Source organism: Trachurus trachurus (genome assembly GCF_905171665.1).
Source record: "Trachurus trachurus genome assembly, chromosome: 18".
Classification (NCBI taxonomy): domain Eukaryota; kingdom Metazoa; phylum Chordata; class Actinopteri; order Carangiformes; family Carangidae; genus Trachurus; species Trachurus trachurus.
Window position 1 is genome coordinate 14629744 of NC_139909.1, and position 17452 is coordinate 14647195.

The following is a 17452-nucleotide window of genomic DNA, read 5'->3' on the forward strand; positions in this document are numbered from 1 at the left end:
TTAAAAGTTCATTAAATGTAACAAAATAAATTTAAATAATGTAAATCTTAAATTGCACTCTTTGCCAAGGCTATTGCACACAACTTCAGGGCAGCTGTGGCTACAGACGTAGCTTACCACCACTGGTGTGAATGTGGAATGAATGAATAATTGTTTCTGTAAAGTGCTTTGGATGCCATGAAAAGCGCAATATACAGTAAATCCAAGCCATTATTTATTTTTATTATTCATTTTAGGACTAGAATTTGAATTTGGATTTTAGAAACCTCTGATGAGAAGAAGTGCTTCTGGGGTACACCATCATCTAACATGGGGTACACCATCATCTAACAGAACATTCAGTGAATGATATGAATCATCACATGCACGTGCTGTGCCGAAGTTATGAGGCAACTACACCTGATTAATTTCTTGCCCTATAAAGTGATTCTAGCTCAAAATCAGAGCTGGAAAAAAAGGTAATTGGTTCACCACACCAACCATGAGGTTTCTTATTTTTCCTTTTCATTTAAAAGTGATGAGGTATTCTGGGTAGGCCTGGTCATCATGGAAGATTACAAACATGGAGGGCTGCTGCTGGTTGTTCACCAAACTGTCAAAGCAGTCAGTGGGGTCTGTGCCACGGGGAGGAGGCGCTTTCATGGCAGAATTACCAACCGTGTATCGGCCAGTCAGGACTCGAGCAACATACAGCCGCTTCAGGCCTGAGGTGTCTGCTGGGGAATAGCGATCGGCCGAATATGCTGCACTGACTGCAAAGTAAACTCCTTTTCCATACAAAGCAGCTACAAGAGAAAAGATACATCAACTTTTTTAGCAAAAATTCAAAATAATTCAATTGTTTTATACATAGGCTAGTGCATCATACAACTCCTTACCGTGTGCTCCTGCAAAGCTCCTATCAAATCTATCCCTTTCAATGCACTTGCATGACCCTGCTGATGTGCCATGGTAGAGGGACTTCTCCCCGAGTTCTCCCGGCCCATTCTTGACAAGAATACGCTGTCTACACACAGTAAAGGCATGCCACAGGTAGACGTTTTGTACACGCTCAATCTGAAATCAGAAGACAATCAGTTACTTATGGGGAACTGCAGGTTTCTCATGCTTAAAAGCCTTGAGTCAGCATACTCACTGTTTGAATGTTGTAGTTAGCTGTCTTAAGGAAACCCTGGGCTACATCCTTATACTCCTGTGAGTTAGGTTGGAGCAGAACCTTTTTAAAGACTTCATCGTGCATTGGTTCCCAATCTGGCGGCAACTCCAAGGCTAAAGTAGAGGTCATAAAACTCAATGTTATGACTTTAGCATGGAAAGAGAATGGTTTGAACACAAAGTAAAAACTGAAAACTGGAAATTGTGACGTACGTGCTGCAGTCTCCAATCTCTTCACTTTGTATGTGACCCCTGTCAGCCAGTTTGTGCCTTCTTGTGTTCTCAGGTTCACATTCACCGTATTTCCATCTGGTGCCACCACATCTACACATGCTTTCTTCGTTATGTGAGCGTCCTCCAGCACATAGTTGTCTCGCAGGCTCAGCTCATGCCAGGTTCCACCGATGTCTTTAATCGACCACTGGACGTTAAGAGCCAACATTGCTTCTTCTTTGTCTTGGAGGTCTTCACAAAGTCCTTTGTGGACTACTGTGTTTACAAGCTCAGTGACACTTAAAACGTCCTCTTTTAGGCCTCTCAGTACATAGACATCTTTTCCTGACCCTGAGCGATCTTTAGCTTGAGCTCCAGCAGTGTTTCCTGCTCTGTCACTATCCACACTTCCAGATCTTTGATGTCTTTGTTCCACACTTATTCCTAAGACCCTGACTTTTGCTAACACAGCTTCCAGCTCCATGTCATCAAGCCTGGAAAAATCCTGCACATTCACTGCCCTGTCTACCAGTTGCTTCTGCAGGATTCTCTCTAAATCTCTCTTGACAGTTGTGATGATGTCCTGACCACAACAAATCACACTTAGTACAGCTGGCTGAGGATTTGAGGAGATGAAGGATTGTCCTTGTCGAGCTGAAGCTGCAGAGGTTTTTGAATGCTTCTCTTGCCACTGTTTTAGCTTCTGTTTTGCTCTTTCTAAACCCAAAAAAAGGAAAAGAAGAAAGAAAGAAGATGAAAAGTGTTTATACAGTGTCCACAATATTCAGATTTACCAATCAGCTGCAATGTTTTTTTTAAGTTTTGTGTATAAAATAAAATAAAAATATTCTTGTTGCTAATATGACAGAATAAAAAAAAGGTTCTTTAACATTGTTTCCAAATAATACATATGATCTATACACTAGATCTTATACCGTGTTGAGGAATATGAATTAATTGGGAAGATCAACAGTAGAGAACAGTAGTGCAAGACCCTTTGTAGTTTACTTAATCTGCTGGGTTTGCCTCTTTGGTTTAGTGTTCTGATAGATTATGCTTTGATATCACCTTGTGGCGAAAAGGTGAACAACATGACTTGACTATGAATGTTCAAACCAAAAAAAAAAAAAAATCTAAAGAACAATGGTGATCGGTATCTGTGTAGTGCTACAATGTAACAGAGATTTGTACACAGTTTTCAAGCCTAGTACATGGAAACAAACCTCTCAGACTGAGGCCACCAGGAGCAGGTTGTCCCAAGCGTTTCTCCAGCTCTGATCTGCAAAAGCATGTCAGAGGACAGGTCATTTAAACCAAGCAACCCTTACTGCGGGAAAGACACTCCATGTAAAAACTGTGTAACTGTCAATTGCATGTTGCTGTTGGACAAGATTTTTCTCTGACCTGAAAGCCTGGAAGACCGGTTGCTGCAGGATTACAATGCGGATGAGTGCAAGGGAGTTTGGTTTCAATTTCCTAATAGCCAATGCCATGCCATCAAGCACGGCTTTACATGCTGTTACAGGATCCATACCAGCAGCACCTGATGGGAGATAAACACAATGGTTGTGAATCCTGTATTTAATTTAATATCTTCAAGTGCCACTATTGCTAACTATCAGTGTTTTTTTTAATCACTTAAATTATCTAATTTATAATTTTAGAGTGTAAACTTAATTTAGAGAATACTACTAACCCACTAAAATGTCTAACCTTCATCTATCAATAACAAGTTATTTTTGCCTTATGTTTGATTAACACGTCAAAAATTAAGTATTCTCAGGATCCAGATATACACACAACCACTTATTAACACAACCAGTCATGCATATTCCTGCAGTACAAACCAGTGTTGATGGCTGGGAGGGCTACTGAGTGGTAGCCTTTGCTCTCACAATGCTTCAGTATCTTTTTGCAGTTCTTCTGAATCAACTGAGAGTCAGCCCTGAAACTTGCATGTAAAATTTCTTTACAGCCAAGTAGCCCAGGTCCTGTGGTGCACATGAGGTCTGCTGGAAGGCCCGCTGATGGAAAAAAAACATGTTTGCGCTTTTAAATGCATAAACTGAAAATACACATGAAACAGGATGCTGAAATTGAACTTGAACTTGCAGTTTAACCTGTAGGAGATCAATTCTTATCGTTATGTTTAAAATATTTTTGAGTCAATCCTTAAGACTTACCTCGTGCTAACTCTGCTTGAACAATAGGCCCTGCGGCAGTCAGAATAGCTTTGGAGACACCTGTTGAGTTCAAGAATACACAGTTAGTTTCAAACCTTGGATAATATAGGCTACTGCATTGATGAGCATATTTCTTTTCATTGATTAATTCAAAACAGTTATTTCATACCAGACTGGTTGTTGAAGTCAGTAGTGTTGACAATGATATCTGTGACCTCATTTACAATGTCACCATGGATCATCTGAAGTTTGACTCTGCCCATCATGGCTGTGACCTCGTCAGCAGTCACTGAGACATAGCGGTAAAAGGAGGCTACAGAAAAAAAAGGTGTATGATGACTGTTTGATAGCTTCAAACAAATCAGCAGCATCAATATCTTATGGAAATGAATATTAAATCAAGTGCCTCTGAGCAAATGATTGTGGATTAAGACCCAGATATTTTTGCCAGGAGACTAACTCAACCAAAATCCACGTTGCCTCCAGCCTGCTCACAATGTATGTGCATCCAAAAAAGTGTTCAGACTGACCTTGATCTAGGTTAGCATCATTTGTGAATCTTCTGAGACGCAAAGTTTCCTGAGCAGACTGGAAGGCCTGTAGAGACAAAGTAAAATGTATTATTACATGCCATAAAAAAAACAAAATGTGATCAGGCTGTTGTCTTTAAATGATTACAAAGGTGTATAGTTCCAGCTGTTTCGAGGTTGACCTTCTTGTTGGTTTCGGGAGGAGTAAATGTCTGTTCTCATTTCAGTATTGACATAATAGATCACAAAGAGCTTGAGCATCCTTTACCTTGCTAGATTCTTTGTCCTGGGGGTGAATGACAACACGGACTCTGAAAGGTGATGTACTGATTTGGTTCTGTTCAAATACATGGACCTCTTCCAGAAGAACCCTGGATGCCACGCTGTGAGGAAAACGCAAGACAGCACCAGTCCCAAGCACAGGCAGAGCAACTGAAGTGAGGCCTCTGATCCCACAGGAGGCCAGAATTTTTCTTATCCCTTGTCTCAAAGCCTGAAAGATTCAAGCATTATGCAGGTTGCTATGTCTTAGTTTTTAAGCAGAGTTTTAAGAGTAGAAGAAAATGAAAGTAAAGTGGTGGCACAAAACTCTATGAAAATACAGCACTTCACCTGGACTGCAGTTCCATTTGGCTTGTTATCCCAGGGAAGAAGATTGAGGAAGACCACTGCCTTAGATTGAAGTGCAGGTAAACTATCCACCAAGACTATGTCGCCAGGCAGTGTTGCTCCTCCTGCATGTCTATGAAACTTGTCAGCCATTTGGGGTCCTACCACTCCGGACAGAGCATTTCCAACACGGGTAGAGAGAGGATCATGGCCAGCCATAGGAGACACCAAAACCTCCACCTACCAAAGCAGATAAAAAAATCTAATTTCATTAAGGTTGACATTTAAATGATCCTAACCACCACTGGCAACAGAATATTTGTATCAGAGAATTCTTGAACCAAGTATCAAAATATCAATACAACATCAATCTGAGTAGAGTTTCTCACCTGCTGGGTCTCAATGGTTCCTTGAACAACCTCAACTTGGACACCATCTCCTCTTGCTGTGTTTTGGGCAGCTGCACCTCCCAATTCATCACTTGGTGTAGTGTTTCCAGAACTTATCCCTTGAAGAAGCCTATCACATGCTTCCTGCATGGCCCTCACCACCTCGAGTCTGTTATCGATCAATATGATTCTCCTCAGACTTCGCCCTTCCTGACTACCAAACTTTTTTACAGCAGTTACAATAGCCTCTGAGCACACAGCAAGAGGAACACCAAATATACCCGAGCTGATACAGGGAATGGCTATGGACTTGAACTCCATCATTTCTGCCATATTCAGTGCAGACTGGACAGTTTTTTCAAGCAAGGACCGTTCTCTACCACCTGCTCTTCCAGCTGAAGGTCCAACAGCATGCAGAAGTGTCTTGCACTTAAGATTACCCCCCGTGGTCACTACCACATCACCTGTGGGAACTTTCCTAATCTGCTTTATTAATGCCCTGCTTTCCCTCTGTACTTCAGGACCACCTGCTTTACTCAGTGCAGCAGCAACACCTCCACAGTGGTCCAGATCTTCATTGGCAGCATTAACCAGGGCATCAGCATCCTGTTTGGTGATGTCACCCTGACACACCAGCACCTGGAGCCCATCGCAAAGGGTGTAGCTTCCCCCATTACCAGAACTCTGTCTAGCATTGTGAGATTGGTCTTGAAGAAGTATGAGACACTTCTGAGAATGAGCAACACTTAACATGTTCTCCCTTCCAGAGGGGCTTTCAAAATACCTTACAGCCCCTGGCATGTTTATGGTAATGCTGCCCTGAACAAGGGAGTCAAGAAATGGACCCAGCCTGTTCCTGACCTCAGTCACCCTGTTGGATGGGCCCTCCAGCACCACCATGGGTCCTGAGGAAGAGGTCAAAGGATGGAAGGTAACCCCTGAAAAGTCAAAATTGTGTAGCTGCAGCAGTTCCTTCAAGAATTGTTGTAACTCTGTGGATTTGAGAATGATTTTGCCTTCAACGCATGAGTGATCCAAAATAAACCCTGTGACAACTTCACTCAGCTCTTCAACCTCTTTGGTGTGGCCCAGAATGCAAACTTGGCTGCCTGAGCCAAACAAGACCTGAGCCCTACATTGCTTGTGGTTCATCTCATTTGTCTTAGACTTAAGCTTTTCCCGAAGCTCAGATGGCACAGCAGTACAGTTAGGAACATCAATCTTTACTTCCATGAACTCACTCTGCAGTGCTGTTTCTGCAACATCCAATTTATCAGCAGAGAGGGAGAAGAGACATAACTCTGCATCTCGTAATTCTATTTCCACCTCATCACAAACTCCTAAAAAGTCAACCAGCATCCTTGGGCTTCCATAAGCCTTCCTTAAAAAGGCCAGAAGATGTGGGCTCTTGTTAGAAGCAGTTCTTTCTAACACAAGATTGCCCTTATCAGAAATCCATTTTCCAGCCTCAAGGATATCCTCTGCAGAACCCTCCAGAACTACCTGACCTGCATCACCCTGTGTGACCTTAACTCCTGGAAAATCTTTGCCCAAATCACGTACAATCTCATCCCAGAGGAGGCGGCGTTTGGCTTCACCCAGTCGACGAATGCTAGTTTGCTTCTCAACTGAACGTGACCCTTGACGTTGAACAGTCGACACCGCCACATCCTTGAGCCTGGCATCAACCTGAACACGTTTCCCGACCACAACAGCCAGCACGCCCTCACTGTACACCTTCACATCATCTGTGGTCTGACCTGAGCTGCAGGACTGAAGCAAAGCTTTGACTTTGTGAGGATCCACCTCATAGTGGCATAGATAAGCATCAAAGAGTTTGTCTAACTCAGCTTTCCATTTTCTACCTTTGTCTGCAGCACAAGGCTGAGCCATACGCTTAACTAAAACTTTCCCCTCATCTGGGTAAAGCTGAGCAGAACAGTCCACAGAGGCAAGTTCTTTCTTTAGTTCTGCCCCGGCCTCAGAACATTCTTTGAGGTAACGTAGGAGGGATCCATCAAGTTGTAGTTCATATTCTTCACCACTTGGTGGCAGGCTTGAACCAAGAATGGACTGCTGTTTCTGTTGCTGGAAAGATACATTCAGTTGTCACATCATTATGAGCACCTTTTTATTAAAGCAAATGCTGTCTAATACATTAGTCCTGTGATAAATCAATTCATATCAGTGACAGTGGGCTAAAAAAAATCTTATCTGTAGTGTGCAACATAAACTGATAAAACATATTTTGGAGGGTTTTCCACACTAACCTTGGAAGTGCTTACATCCTGGTTTCCACTATCAGATGGGTCTGGAGACAAGGTAGTGCTGGGAGAGGAGCTGCAAGGCTCTGGGCTGCCTCGTACAGTCAGCACCAGAGGGCCACCAGCAAAGTCCAACTCATGTGTGCACTTCTCCAGGACTCTTTGTTGAGCTGAGACAAAAATAGTGGATATACTTGTTAGGATCTTGGACATGGGCATCAAACAACATTCCTCCATTAAACACAAAGAGCTACAAAGCAGTGAAAAAGAACAACAAGGAAAGCAACTTTGAAAAGATGTTGTTTCCTGCTCCAGCATAGAAAGAGTTACAGGCCGTTTAAATGCCTGTGCCTTAGGGCCATAGTCCACTGTCTTCACTGGCCTGCCGTCTTCTTAAACCCTTACGTAATTTATGAAACTGACAAGCATTGTATATGTTGAATTCCTAACATGAAGCCTAACTATGATTTGCAAACCTATTTTGCTCATGTTAAAATGTTTATATGACTCAAACATCAAAATCTATGTCGATGAGATGATTAAGATTCCTAGTGTTACATCAGCTGTCTGAAGAGAGTGAAAGTGAAACTAAAGGAAATTTGTCAGTTGTTAGACTAAACTCGACAAGAAAAAACATACAACCAGAGAACAGTCTGAAACTGGGGTTGAAAACAATAATGTTGTTTTATTTTGTTTAAAAAGTAATATTAAAAGAGTAGGATCAACATGCCTCTTCGTTACTTTCACTTGAACACAACAAGACGACCTATTTGAGGAAATCAATATCGATATTCAAAAATCACTTAACTCACCTTCTCGCTCCATAAAAGCGATGCTGTAAACTTTATCATGTGTGTTTGTCAGTGAGCTGCATTGTCCTCCTCCTGATTTTCGGCGAACTTGGAAATAATTTTCTATCTTCCTTCGTTGCTCTCGGTCCAGATTGGGGCACTCGAAGAAAACCACATACTTGAAACTGTCCTCCATGGTGCACTGCAAACACTTGATCTGATGTATTCAAATATACTACTCGTCTGGTAAGTATGAGGTTGCAAGACGCGGCTGTGTCATGGACGCCCTTCCCCTAATGCCACCAGCCCGCTGGCCGGGTGCGCCCTCTGGTGTTCATCCGTGGCTAGGACGTCAGGGGGAACACTCGTGACTTCCAGGAAACAAGGCACCTGCGGTTTCCCGACGGTCTGAAAGAACCGGAGTGGCAACAATCTTAAAGATCTTGACATGAATATGACTACGAGAGTGAAATAAAAGATATAATACTTATATCTTAGAGCAACACAATCATCCTAGGGGCCCCACCCTTGCGATCTTTCTAGTGATCTTTGGAGGAGGCCAGCTGACCCTGATGTGCACAACAACATACAAATATATGTCTACCTTAATATTGAGCTTCAATTGCATCAATAATAAAAGGCTGAATTATACACCCACTTATAGGATCCAAACAGCAGTTAAAAAATAGAAAATAAATAAATTCAAGCTCCCTTCTCTTTGATATTTTTTTTTCTTAAAGCATTACTTTTGTGATGGTTCAAAATGCTGTAAAGGTGATCTGCTGCATGGCCAGTCTGCACGTGTGTGTGTGTGTGTGTGTGTGTGTGTGTGTGTGTGTGTGTGTGTGTGTGTGTGTGTGTGTGTGTGTGGGCCTACTATTCAAACAAACAAAGGTTGATAGTTATACTGAAAGCCAGAGAGATAATTCAGATCCCAAAAAATGGGATGAATTAAATAAAATAAAATGAACAACTTGTCTCAATTTGACTAAGTACACAACCCCTCTGCCATATGCTCAGCCAGGGGTACCAGGGTTAAACTGTAATCCTGCATTCAAGCAGGCATTAGTCCAGTAGTAAATATGGGAAAAAATTAACATTTTCAGATTAAATATTTTAAATCTTACAGGTGCAAGCTTGGCAAATGCTGGGAATGTTAAATTTAAAGTATTCTCTATGAGAATGAAAAAGGTTTAATGGAAAAAATGATTCTTATTTTTTGTTTTTTTGTCTAAACTCGAAATGTACCCGCAATTCTGAAATGGGCCATATGTTAAAACATGAGATAAAATGAATGATCTGTTAGATGGAATATGAGAAAATCTGACAAAACCTTCATTTTAAATTTACTTCCAAAATTACATTAAATTACATCAGCAATCGAAAAATAAAACAAAACACAATGGGCTCTTAATTTTTCAAATATATGTGTATGCAATCATAACTTTATCAGTTATCATCATTAAATTGTACTGATTCATTGTAAATATGTCTAGTATCTAATACATTCATATTCTTAATTAAGGTAAGAACAGTTTCAGTGAAAGTATTTTGACAACCAAATGATTCTTACAGTGAATGCAAATCAGCCCTCAGGCCTGACCATAACAAAAAACAGCTGTTCTTGTGTTGTTTGTTGTTGAGTCTATGAAATACATCACATACAGTAATAAAACACTGACGCAAGCATTTTGAATATTAAAACATGGAAGATTCAGATCTTTGTTGTGGTAGTGGGTCCATTGTTGGCCAACATAACTAATAATAGCGCCTGTCCTGTAGGGAGGTATTTTCATATTATGGAAAACAGATATGGTGCAGTATTAAGCTTGTATATATATATATATAAAAAAGATTTTACCCATGTGAAATAAGAGTCTGCACAAACAGTGAAAATGAATCCATGTTACCAGAAAGCAAATGGGCAGTATTTTCTTTGAACATTAAAGCAGAAGTGAGTGATCCGGTCGTTTTCGCTAATGCTGCGTTCCAGGCAGGCAGGCATGCGTGTTTAACTCTCACATGAAGCACTGCTGACGCAAAACTCAATTTAAGATCCCATCTATTAAGATATTTTGCAGGAGATAAAATTAATGATCTGTTGGATGGGATACAAGAAAATCTGGCAAAACTTTTCATTTAAAATTTCCCCCCAAAATTTAGATCTAAATTACATTACATCAGTATACCAAAAATAAAATAATACATAATGTGCTCTTGATTATCATATGCATGTGCATGCAATTAACCAATAGTAACTTTTGGAATTACATTTTTAATTAATATAATTTTTCATTAAATTGTAAGACTACAGTTTCAGTGAAAATGTGTTGATGCAAATGTTGAGTTAAGAGACAAACCAGACAAACAGAGGATCATGTTGTAAAACTTTATTGAGATCCATACAAATATATATCAACAATTGACAAAAAAAAAAAAAAAAGTGAAAAGACACATACAATGTCACATACCATAACCACCAAAAGATATAATATTTTGGAGTATAAGCAACAAAACAGCATGTATGTTGATTATTAACCACTTCTTTTTCTACTTCTAGATGTCGAAACAGCTTTTAACCAGTCTGACAATATTTTGCTTCTCTCCCTGTCAGTCTGTGATTTCTGCATTTGTCATGTGCTCCTCAATAAAGCCAGAGAGCAACTGCTGTTAACCAGTCTGATAATAATTGTAATTCAACATTTAATAATTTTACATTTGTCATGTGCTCTTCAATAAAACCAGAAAGCAGCATTTACAGTATATAGTACAAACTTGATGCAGTTAAGAAACATACAGCAGAGAGCAGAAATATAACATCTGCCACCACTGGGTCTGGGAGGGTTTGACCTTTTTCTATAAAACACAGATGAAATTATACATGTCAATCTCACTTCTTTTGAACCACAAGTGATTTCCTCTATTCTCCATGGCAGCACAGTGATCACACTCATCAGGATCCATCCCTCTGGCCCAGTTGTGATAACAGACAAGGTTATCGTTGACCCAGAACCAAAAACCCAGAACGCAGGAGTGGCGCAGTCCCAGCCAGACGTAAGGAGTGGAGGCCTTCTTGGCTCTCTGTTCAACTGATCTCTGCTCAGGGTTGGTGATGGAGACCAGGTCATGGTGGTGCTCTCTGCAGTAATCCACAGCCTCGTCCCAGGTCAGGTTTTGTTGGATCAGGATCATGTTTTCTGCCACGAGCAAACACAGGAAGTTCAGTTACATTTTGAGAACAATGTGCTACAGAAACAACCGTCAGATGTTAAATACAGAAAAACATTGTCCAGTCAGCTGCTTCAGTGCAGGCGTGGAGCTGCACTTTCAAATATTATGTCATGATTTCACACGTTTGTTGTTAGAATCAAGAGAGTGAATGGATAACGTGATCAAATGCAAAGCTAATTAGATCAAGTCTGGTGAGTGAAGCAGCTAAATTCACCATATTCATATGAAAAATGTTCCATTCACTTCCTGGAAGAGATGTTTCCGATTATTAGGGACGTGTAGCTGAAACTGATGCACTCTAATAATAATATATAGTTAACTCAACCCACACCTGCTGATTTCTTCTCTCTCTCCACTTCAGCCTGATGTCTCTCGCCCTCTGTCTCTCTCTCTCTCTGAAGTGTTGATGAAAGCAGCTCCAGATCAAATATCACTCGCTCTTCACAGGCAGGTGTGATAAAGTCAAGATGAAAGTGATTTGTGACTGCAGGTCAGTGTACATGCATGGTGAATGGAAGTAAATATAAGAGTAGTGTAAGGAGATTGGGTGTTATTGGTGTGATGTGACAATCAATTATACAAGCAGTTAGCCCATAGTAACACCTTGAATTAGGCTACATATTGTTTTTATTTTTCATTACATTGTAAATTAATCGTAAATATTTCTAATACATATCTAATAAATTCTTATACATATTCTTAAGGTAAGACTATAGTATCAGTGAAAATATTTTGACAACCAAATGATTCTTACAGTGAATGCCAATCAGCCCTCAGGCCTGACCGTAATAAGAACTTTTGTCTTTGTGTTTTTTGTTGTTGAGTCGACACACCACAAACACTGACGCCAGTATTTGAATATTAAAACACAGAGGTTTCAGATCTTTGTCATGAACAGCAGTGGCAGTGGGTCCATTGTTGGCAAAAATAAACTACGGTAACAGGAATGCCTGTCCTGGAGGTATATTATGGAAAACAAAGATGGTGCAGTGTTATGCCTGTTTAATATGATATGATATGAAATAGAATCTGTACAGACAGTGAAAATGTTACCAGAAAGCAAATAGGCAGAGTCGCGTTAGGTAGTTGGAAGCTTTCTGGAACATTAACAGGAATTCATTTGGAATATAAAAGCTCATCATGCTTGTTTTCAGTGTCAATATGAGGACATTGTTCGAACACAACTGTTAAAGTATTCGTATATTTTCCTTTGACGATATTCACTTCACAGGTTTTGATGCGAGTGGTTTGTTTTATCTCACATGAAGCACAGCTCATGCAAATACTGACTCTGAGTTATAAGAAACAAACCAGGCGACTGAGGATCATGGTTTAAAACTTTATTGAGCTCCACAAAAATATATATCAACAACTGACATAAAACTCCCAAAGTTTGAGAAGACAAAAGATTTATATCAAATACCATAATCACCAAACCAAAAATAAAATATTTTTTGAGTATAAGCAACAAAACAGCACATACTATGTTGATTATTAAAGCAGCCACTTCTTTCTCTACTTCTAGATGTCTAAACTGCTGTTAACCAGTCTGATAATAATTGTAATTCTACATTTAATAATTTTACATTTGTCATTTGCTCTTCAATAAAACCAGAAAGCAGCATTTATATAGTACAAACTTGATGCAGTTAAGAAACATACAGCAGAGAGCAGGAATATAACATCTGTCACCACTGGGTCTGGGAGGGTTTGACCTTTTTCTATAAAACACAGATGAAATTATACATGTCAATCTCATCTCTTTTGAACCACTTGTGATTTCCTCCTTTCTCCATGGCAGCACAGTGATCACACTCATCAGGATCCATCCCATTGGCCCAGTTGTGATAACAGACCAGGATATCGTTGACCCAGAACCAAAAACCCAGAACGCAGGAGTTTCGCAGTCCCAGCCAGACGTAAGGAGTGGAGGCCTTCTTGGCTCTCTGTTCAGCCAGTGTCTGCTGCTCAGGGTTGGTGATGGAGACCAGGTCATGGTGGTGCTCTCTGCAGTAATCCACAGCCTGGTCCCAGGTCAGGTTTTGTTGGATCAGGATCATGTTTTCTGCCACGAGCAAACACAGGAAGTTCAGTTACATTTTGAGAACAATGTGCTACAGAAACAACCGTCAGATGTTAAACACAGTAAAACAACTAATTCAATTCAATTCAACTTAATTTATGAAATGCATTTCATGCACAAGGCAGACTCAATGCGCTTCACAACAGGTATGCATAGTTACAGTAAAACAGTCATAAAAAATCAATTAGAAATCATCTTGCCAGGGTGTAAGTGATGAGCACATCTGTGATGTACTGAGGCGCAAGGCCATGTAGGGCTTTGTAAACCAAGAGCAGTATTTTGAAATTGATTCTTGTTCTAACAGGTAACCAGTGCAAAGATTTAAGAACGGGTGAGAAATATCATCACATCACAAGAATTAAGAGATCTTTGTAGACTCACCTTCATAGCAGAAGAAGGATCTGCTCTCAGAACAATCAGCACTGTCCCATTTTCCTGATCCCTTTAAAAAAGCACATTTGTTTTGTTCTTGTCCACTTTGAAATGACCCCCAGTGTCTGAAGGAGGAGTTGCTCCCATCTGACCACAGCCAGGTGTCTCTGAACAAGCCGATCCACAGGGACTCCCAGATCTGTAACTGATCTCCACTGACCAGGTCTGTGTGATGTTCTCTACAGTAGCTCTGAGCCTCAATCCAGGTTTTAGCTTCATTAATCCAATTAACTTTTTCACTGGAGCTCTCTGTGGAGTGAACAGAAACAGGAATCATCAGTCAAGATGCTCTGAGCCTGGATCCATTTTTTTTCTTCTTGTTTTTTTTTTTTTTTTTTTTAATTTTCACTCCAATTTTCTGTGGAGTACAGAGATAATAAGAATAGGAATGAATGTTTATTTATTTATCTAATCATCCAGCCCCTTTGCCACGCTATAAGAGATCCGGCACCATAATGAGCATGATGCAAAACAAGTGCCACGGCCCATGTCTGTCACGCTCTTTCCTTCCCCAATTGAGAAAAAAAAGTTTTCTTGTTTGTTTATTACCTGAATTATTTTAAACCACAGCAACCTTTTTTTTTATCTTTTTTTTTCAATTGATTATACTCGAGTCAATGTGGTGCATGTCCACATGTAAAAACACTTATTAGACAGACAGGCTGAAAAGCTGAACATATGTAACAGATTACACATACAAGTATGAATACTATAGCCACAGATTCTCACCATCGTAGCAGATAAATCCATGTTTCTGAGAACAAAGATCATCCACCCACTTGTCTTCGTGCATTCGCACACAGTTCTCATCACCTCTATGATCATTCGGCTCCCCCTGATTCCAGTTTGCTGTGTTGTTATTGTACATCTCTCCAGGTTGAGACCAGTGCCACTTCCTTTCACCTCCTTCTTTGCTGTACAACCCAATCCAGGCTTCAGCTGAACTCCCTGCAAAGTTTTTGAGTCTCTCCATGTCTGTCATGTTGTACACTTTGGCCAGGTCTGTATAGTTCCCTCTACAGTACGACTGAGCGTCATGCCAGGTCTTCTTCTCATCAATGAAGTGGTACTGACATATTATGGAGGAGGAGCAGTGACCTACACACAGAGGAAAATATGATTCAGATCACAGCTCACACTGAGCCTCTACATTTCATGGTTCCCTGAGAGTGATTGTGGGATCAGTCAGATGTTACTGTATCAAAATCAAACACAGAAAAACAACCAATAGATCTTTGTAGACTCACCTTCATAGCAGAAGAAGGATCTGCTCTCAGAACAATCAGCACTGTCCCATTTTCCTGATCCCTTTAAAAAAGCACATTTGTTTTGTTCGTGTCCACTTTGAAATGACTCCCAGTGTCTGAAGGAGGAGCTGCTCCCATCTGACCACAGCCAGGTGTCTCTGAACAAGCCGATCCACGGAAACCACAGAAACCATGGGTACCTCCAGGTCTGTAATGTCTTTAACTGATCTCCACTGACCAGGTCTGCGTGACGTTCTCTACAGTAGCTCTGAGCCTCAATCCAGGATAAACGCTTGTTAATAAAATCATATTTTTCTTCACTAGAGCTCTCTGTTGAGTGAACAGAAACAGGAGTACAGAGATAATTAGAATAAGAATGAATGTTTATTTATTTATCAATCACGCCTCTTTGCCATGTTGTAAGAAATCATAACATAACACCAAAACAAGAGCCACGTATAGAAGTCTTTCCTTCATTGATTGAAAAAAAGTTTTTCTTTACCACAGATTTGTCATATTACAACGTCAGATAATTGTGAGTTTTACCTGAATTCTTTTAAATCACAGCAACCTGTTTTTTTTTTTTTTTTTTGCTTAATTCTACCCAAGTCATTGTGGTGTAAAAACACTTATCAGAGAGAAAGGCTTTATACATTCAAGTATGAATACAATAGCCACAAATTCTCACCATGATGAGCAGATGAGCAGATGAATTCCTGTTGGTGAGAACAAGGAACATTGAACCACTTCTTGTTAGAGCGCATTACCACACAGTTTTCATCATGTCCGTTATCATTCGACTCTCCTGGTTCCCATTTTTCTGTGTTTTCACTGTACACCTCTCCAGGTTGAGACCAGTGCCACTTCCTGTCATCTCCTCCGTTGCTGTTCAACCCAATCCAGGCTCCAGCTGAACTCCCTGCAGAGTTGTTGAGTCTCTCCATGTCTGTCATGTTGTACACTTTGGCCAGGTCTGTGTACTTCTCTCTACAGTACGACTGAGCTTCATGCCAGGTCTTACTCTCATTAATAAAGAGGTACTCATAGCGCTGACATGTGGAGAAGGAGCACTGACCTACACACAGAGGAAAAATATGATTCAGATCACAGCTCACACCCAGCCTCTCCATTTCATGGTTCCCTGAGTGTGATTGTGGGACGAGCAGCAGCGCCAGTCATCAAACATGGTGATATGAACCCAGATTAATTTGTACATTGACCTCCAGCAGTGGCTCGGGTGTAGAGGCTGGTTAGATGAATCACTTACCCATGAGAAGGAGCAGAAACAGACCTGGCTGCATCTTCACTCTGTCTGATGAGAAGTGATGCACACAGTAAGAGGAAGGCCTCACGAGGCGCAGTCCGTCCTGAGGATGGAGACGTGGTTTCAAACTCCTGCAGCACAAAGGCTCAACATTGTCCAGTCAGCTGCTTCAGTGCAGGCGTGGAGCTGCACTTTCAAATATTACATCATGATTTCACACGTTTGTTGTTTGAATTAAGAGAGTGAATGGATAACGTGATCAAATGCAAAGCTACATGAAAATAATTAGATCAAGTCTGGTGAGTGAAGCAACTAAATTCACCATATTCATTTGTTTCTACATTATAAATGTTCCATTCACTTCCTGGAAGAGAAATGTTTCCGATTATTAGGGACGTGATGCACTCTAGTAATAAAACAGAGTTAACTCAACTTACACCTGGTGATTTCTTCTCTCTCTCCGCTTCAGCCTGATGTCTCTCTCCCTCTGTCTCTCTCTCTCTGATGTGTTGATGAAAGCAGCTCCAGATCAAATATAACTCGCTCTTCACACACATTGACCTCTTGTACAGAGGGGCGGCTGCTTAATAGTGGGCGATAGGGCGCCGCCCTCCTTGAGCCAGATGAAAAAAGAGAGAGAGAAAACAGAGATGCCAGTCCAAGCCTGAATATCACTGTCCAATCAGCAGCCTGAACGTCACTGTCCAATCAGCAGCCCCGCTGATTTCATTCAGATTGACCGAAGAGGCAGGGCACCAAGGCCACCCCTACTCAAACTAATGTGATCACACACACCGACACACACACATGCACCACACACACACACACACACACACACACACACACACACACACACACACACACACACACACACACACACACACACACACACACACACACACACACACACCATATACAGCAAAACTAGATAAGCACACTGGCAATCTTCACAAAGTTCCCTCATCAGCATTTAACCTGGAAGCAATTCAAACTAGTATTGTTATATACCGAATTATACATCCACTTATAAGATAATCAAACTGCAGTCTTTTAAAACTCAA

At 40.7% G+C, this 17452-nt stretch overlaps 1 protein-coding gene across 1 annotated transcript; it reads right to left on the reverse strand.

Moving 5' to 3' along the window:
• Positions 1–316: 316 nt before the first annotated feature.
• Positions 317–8406, reverse strand: LOC311002212 (protein mono-ADP-ribosyltransferase PARP14-like). Its single transcript, XM_083993488.1, has 15 exons — positions 8156–8406; positions 7350–7513; positions 5080–7167; positions 4694–4930; positions 4350–4574; positions 4082–4148; positions 3721–3864; positions 3552–3611; positions 3216–3392; positions 2773–2911; positions 2592–2647; positions 1369–2085; positions 1136–1269; positions 879–1056; positions 317–785 (listed from the first exon to the last, which is right to left on the reverse strand). Exons 1-15 carry the CDS (start codon positions 8328–8330, stop codon positions 505–507), a joined length of 4842 nt encoding a protein of 1613 aa, XP_083849614.1. The 5' UTR covers positions 8331–8406; the 3' UTR covers positions 317–504.
• Between the last annotated feature and the right edge of the window lie 9046 nt (positions 8407–17452).

Bases quoted from the DNA above. Each gene is read 5' to 3' on its own strand.
- LOC311002212 (XM_083993488.1), bottom strand. From the start codon at position 8,330: ATGGAGGACAGTTTCAAGTATGTGGTTTTCTTCGAGTGCCCCAATCTG. The intron at 7,168-7,349 runs GTTAGTGTGGAA...GTATCTTTCCAG, and splicing joins AGGATGTAAGCACTTCCAAG to CAACAGAAACAGCAGTCCAT. The intron at 1,057-1,135 runs GTGAGTATGCTG...TTCTGATTTCAG, and splicing joins CTAACTACAACATTCAAACA to ATTGAGCGTGTACAAAACGT.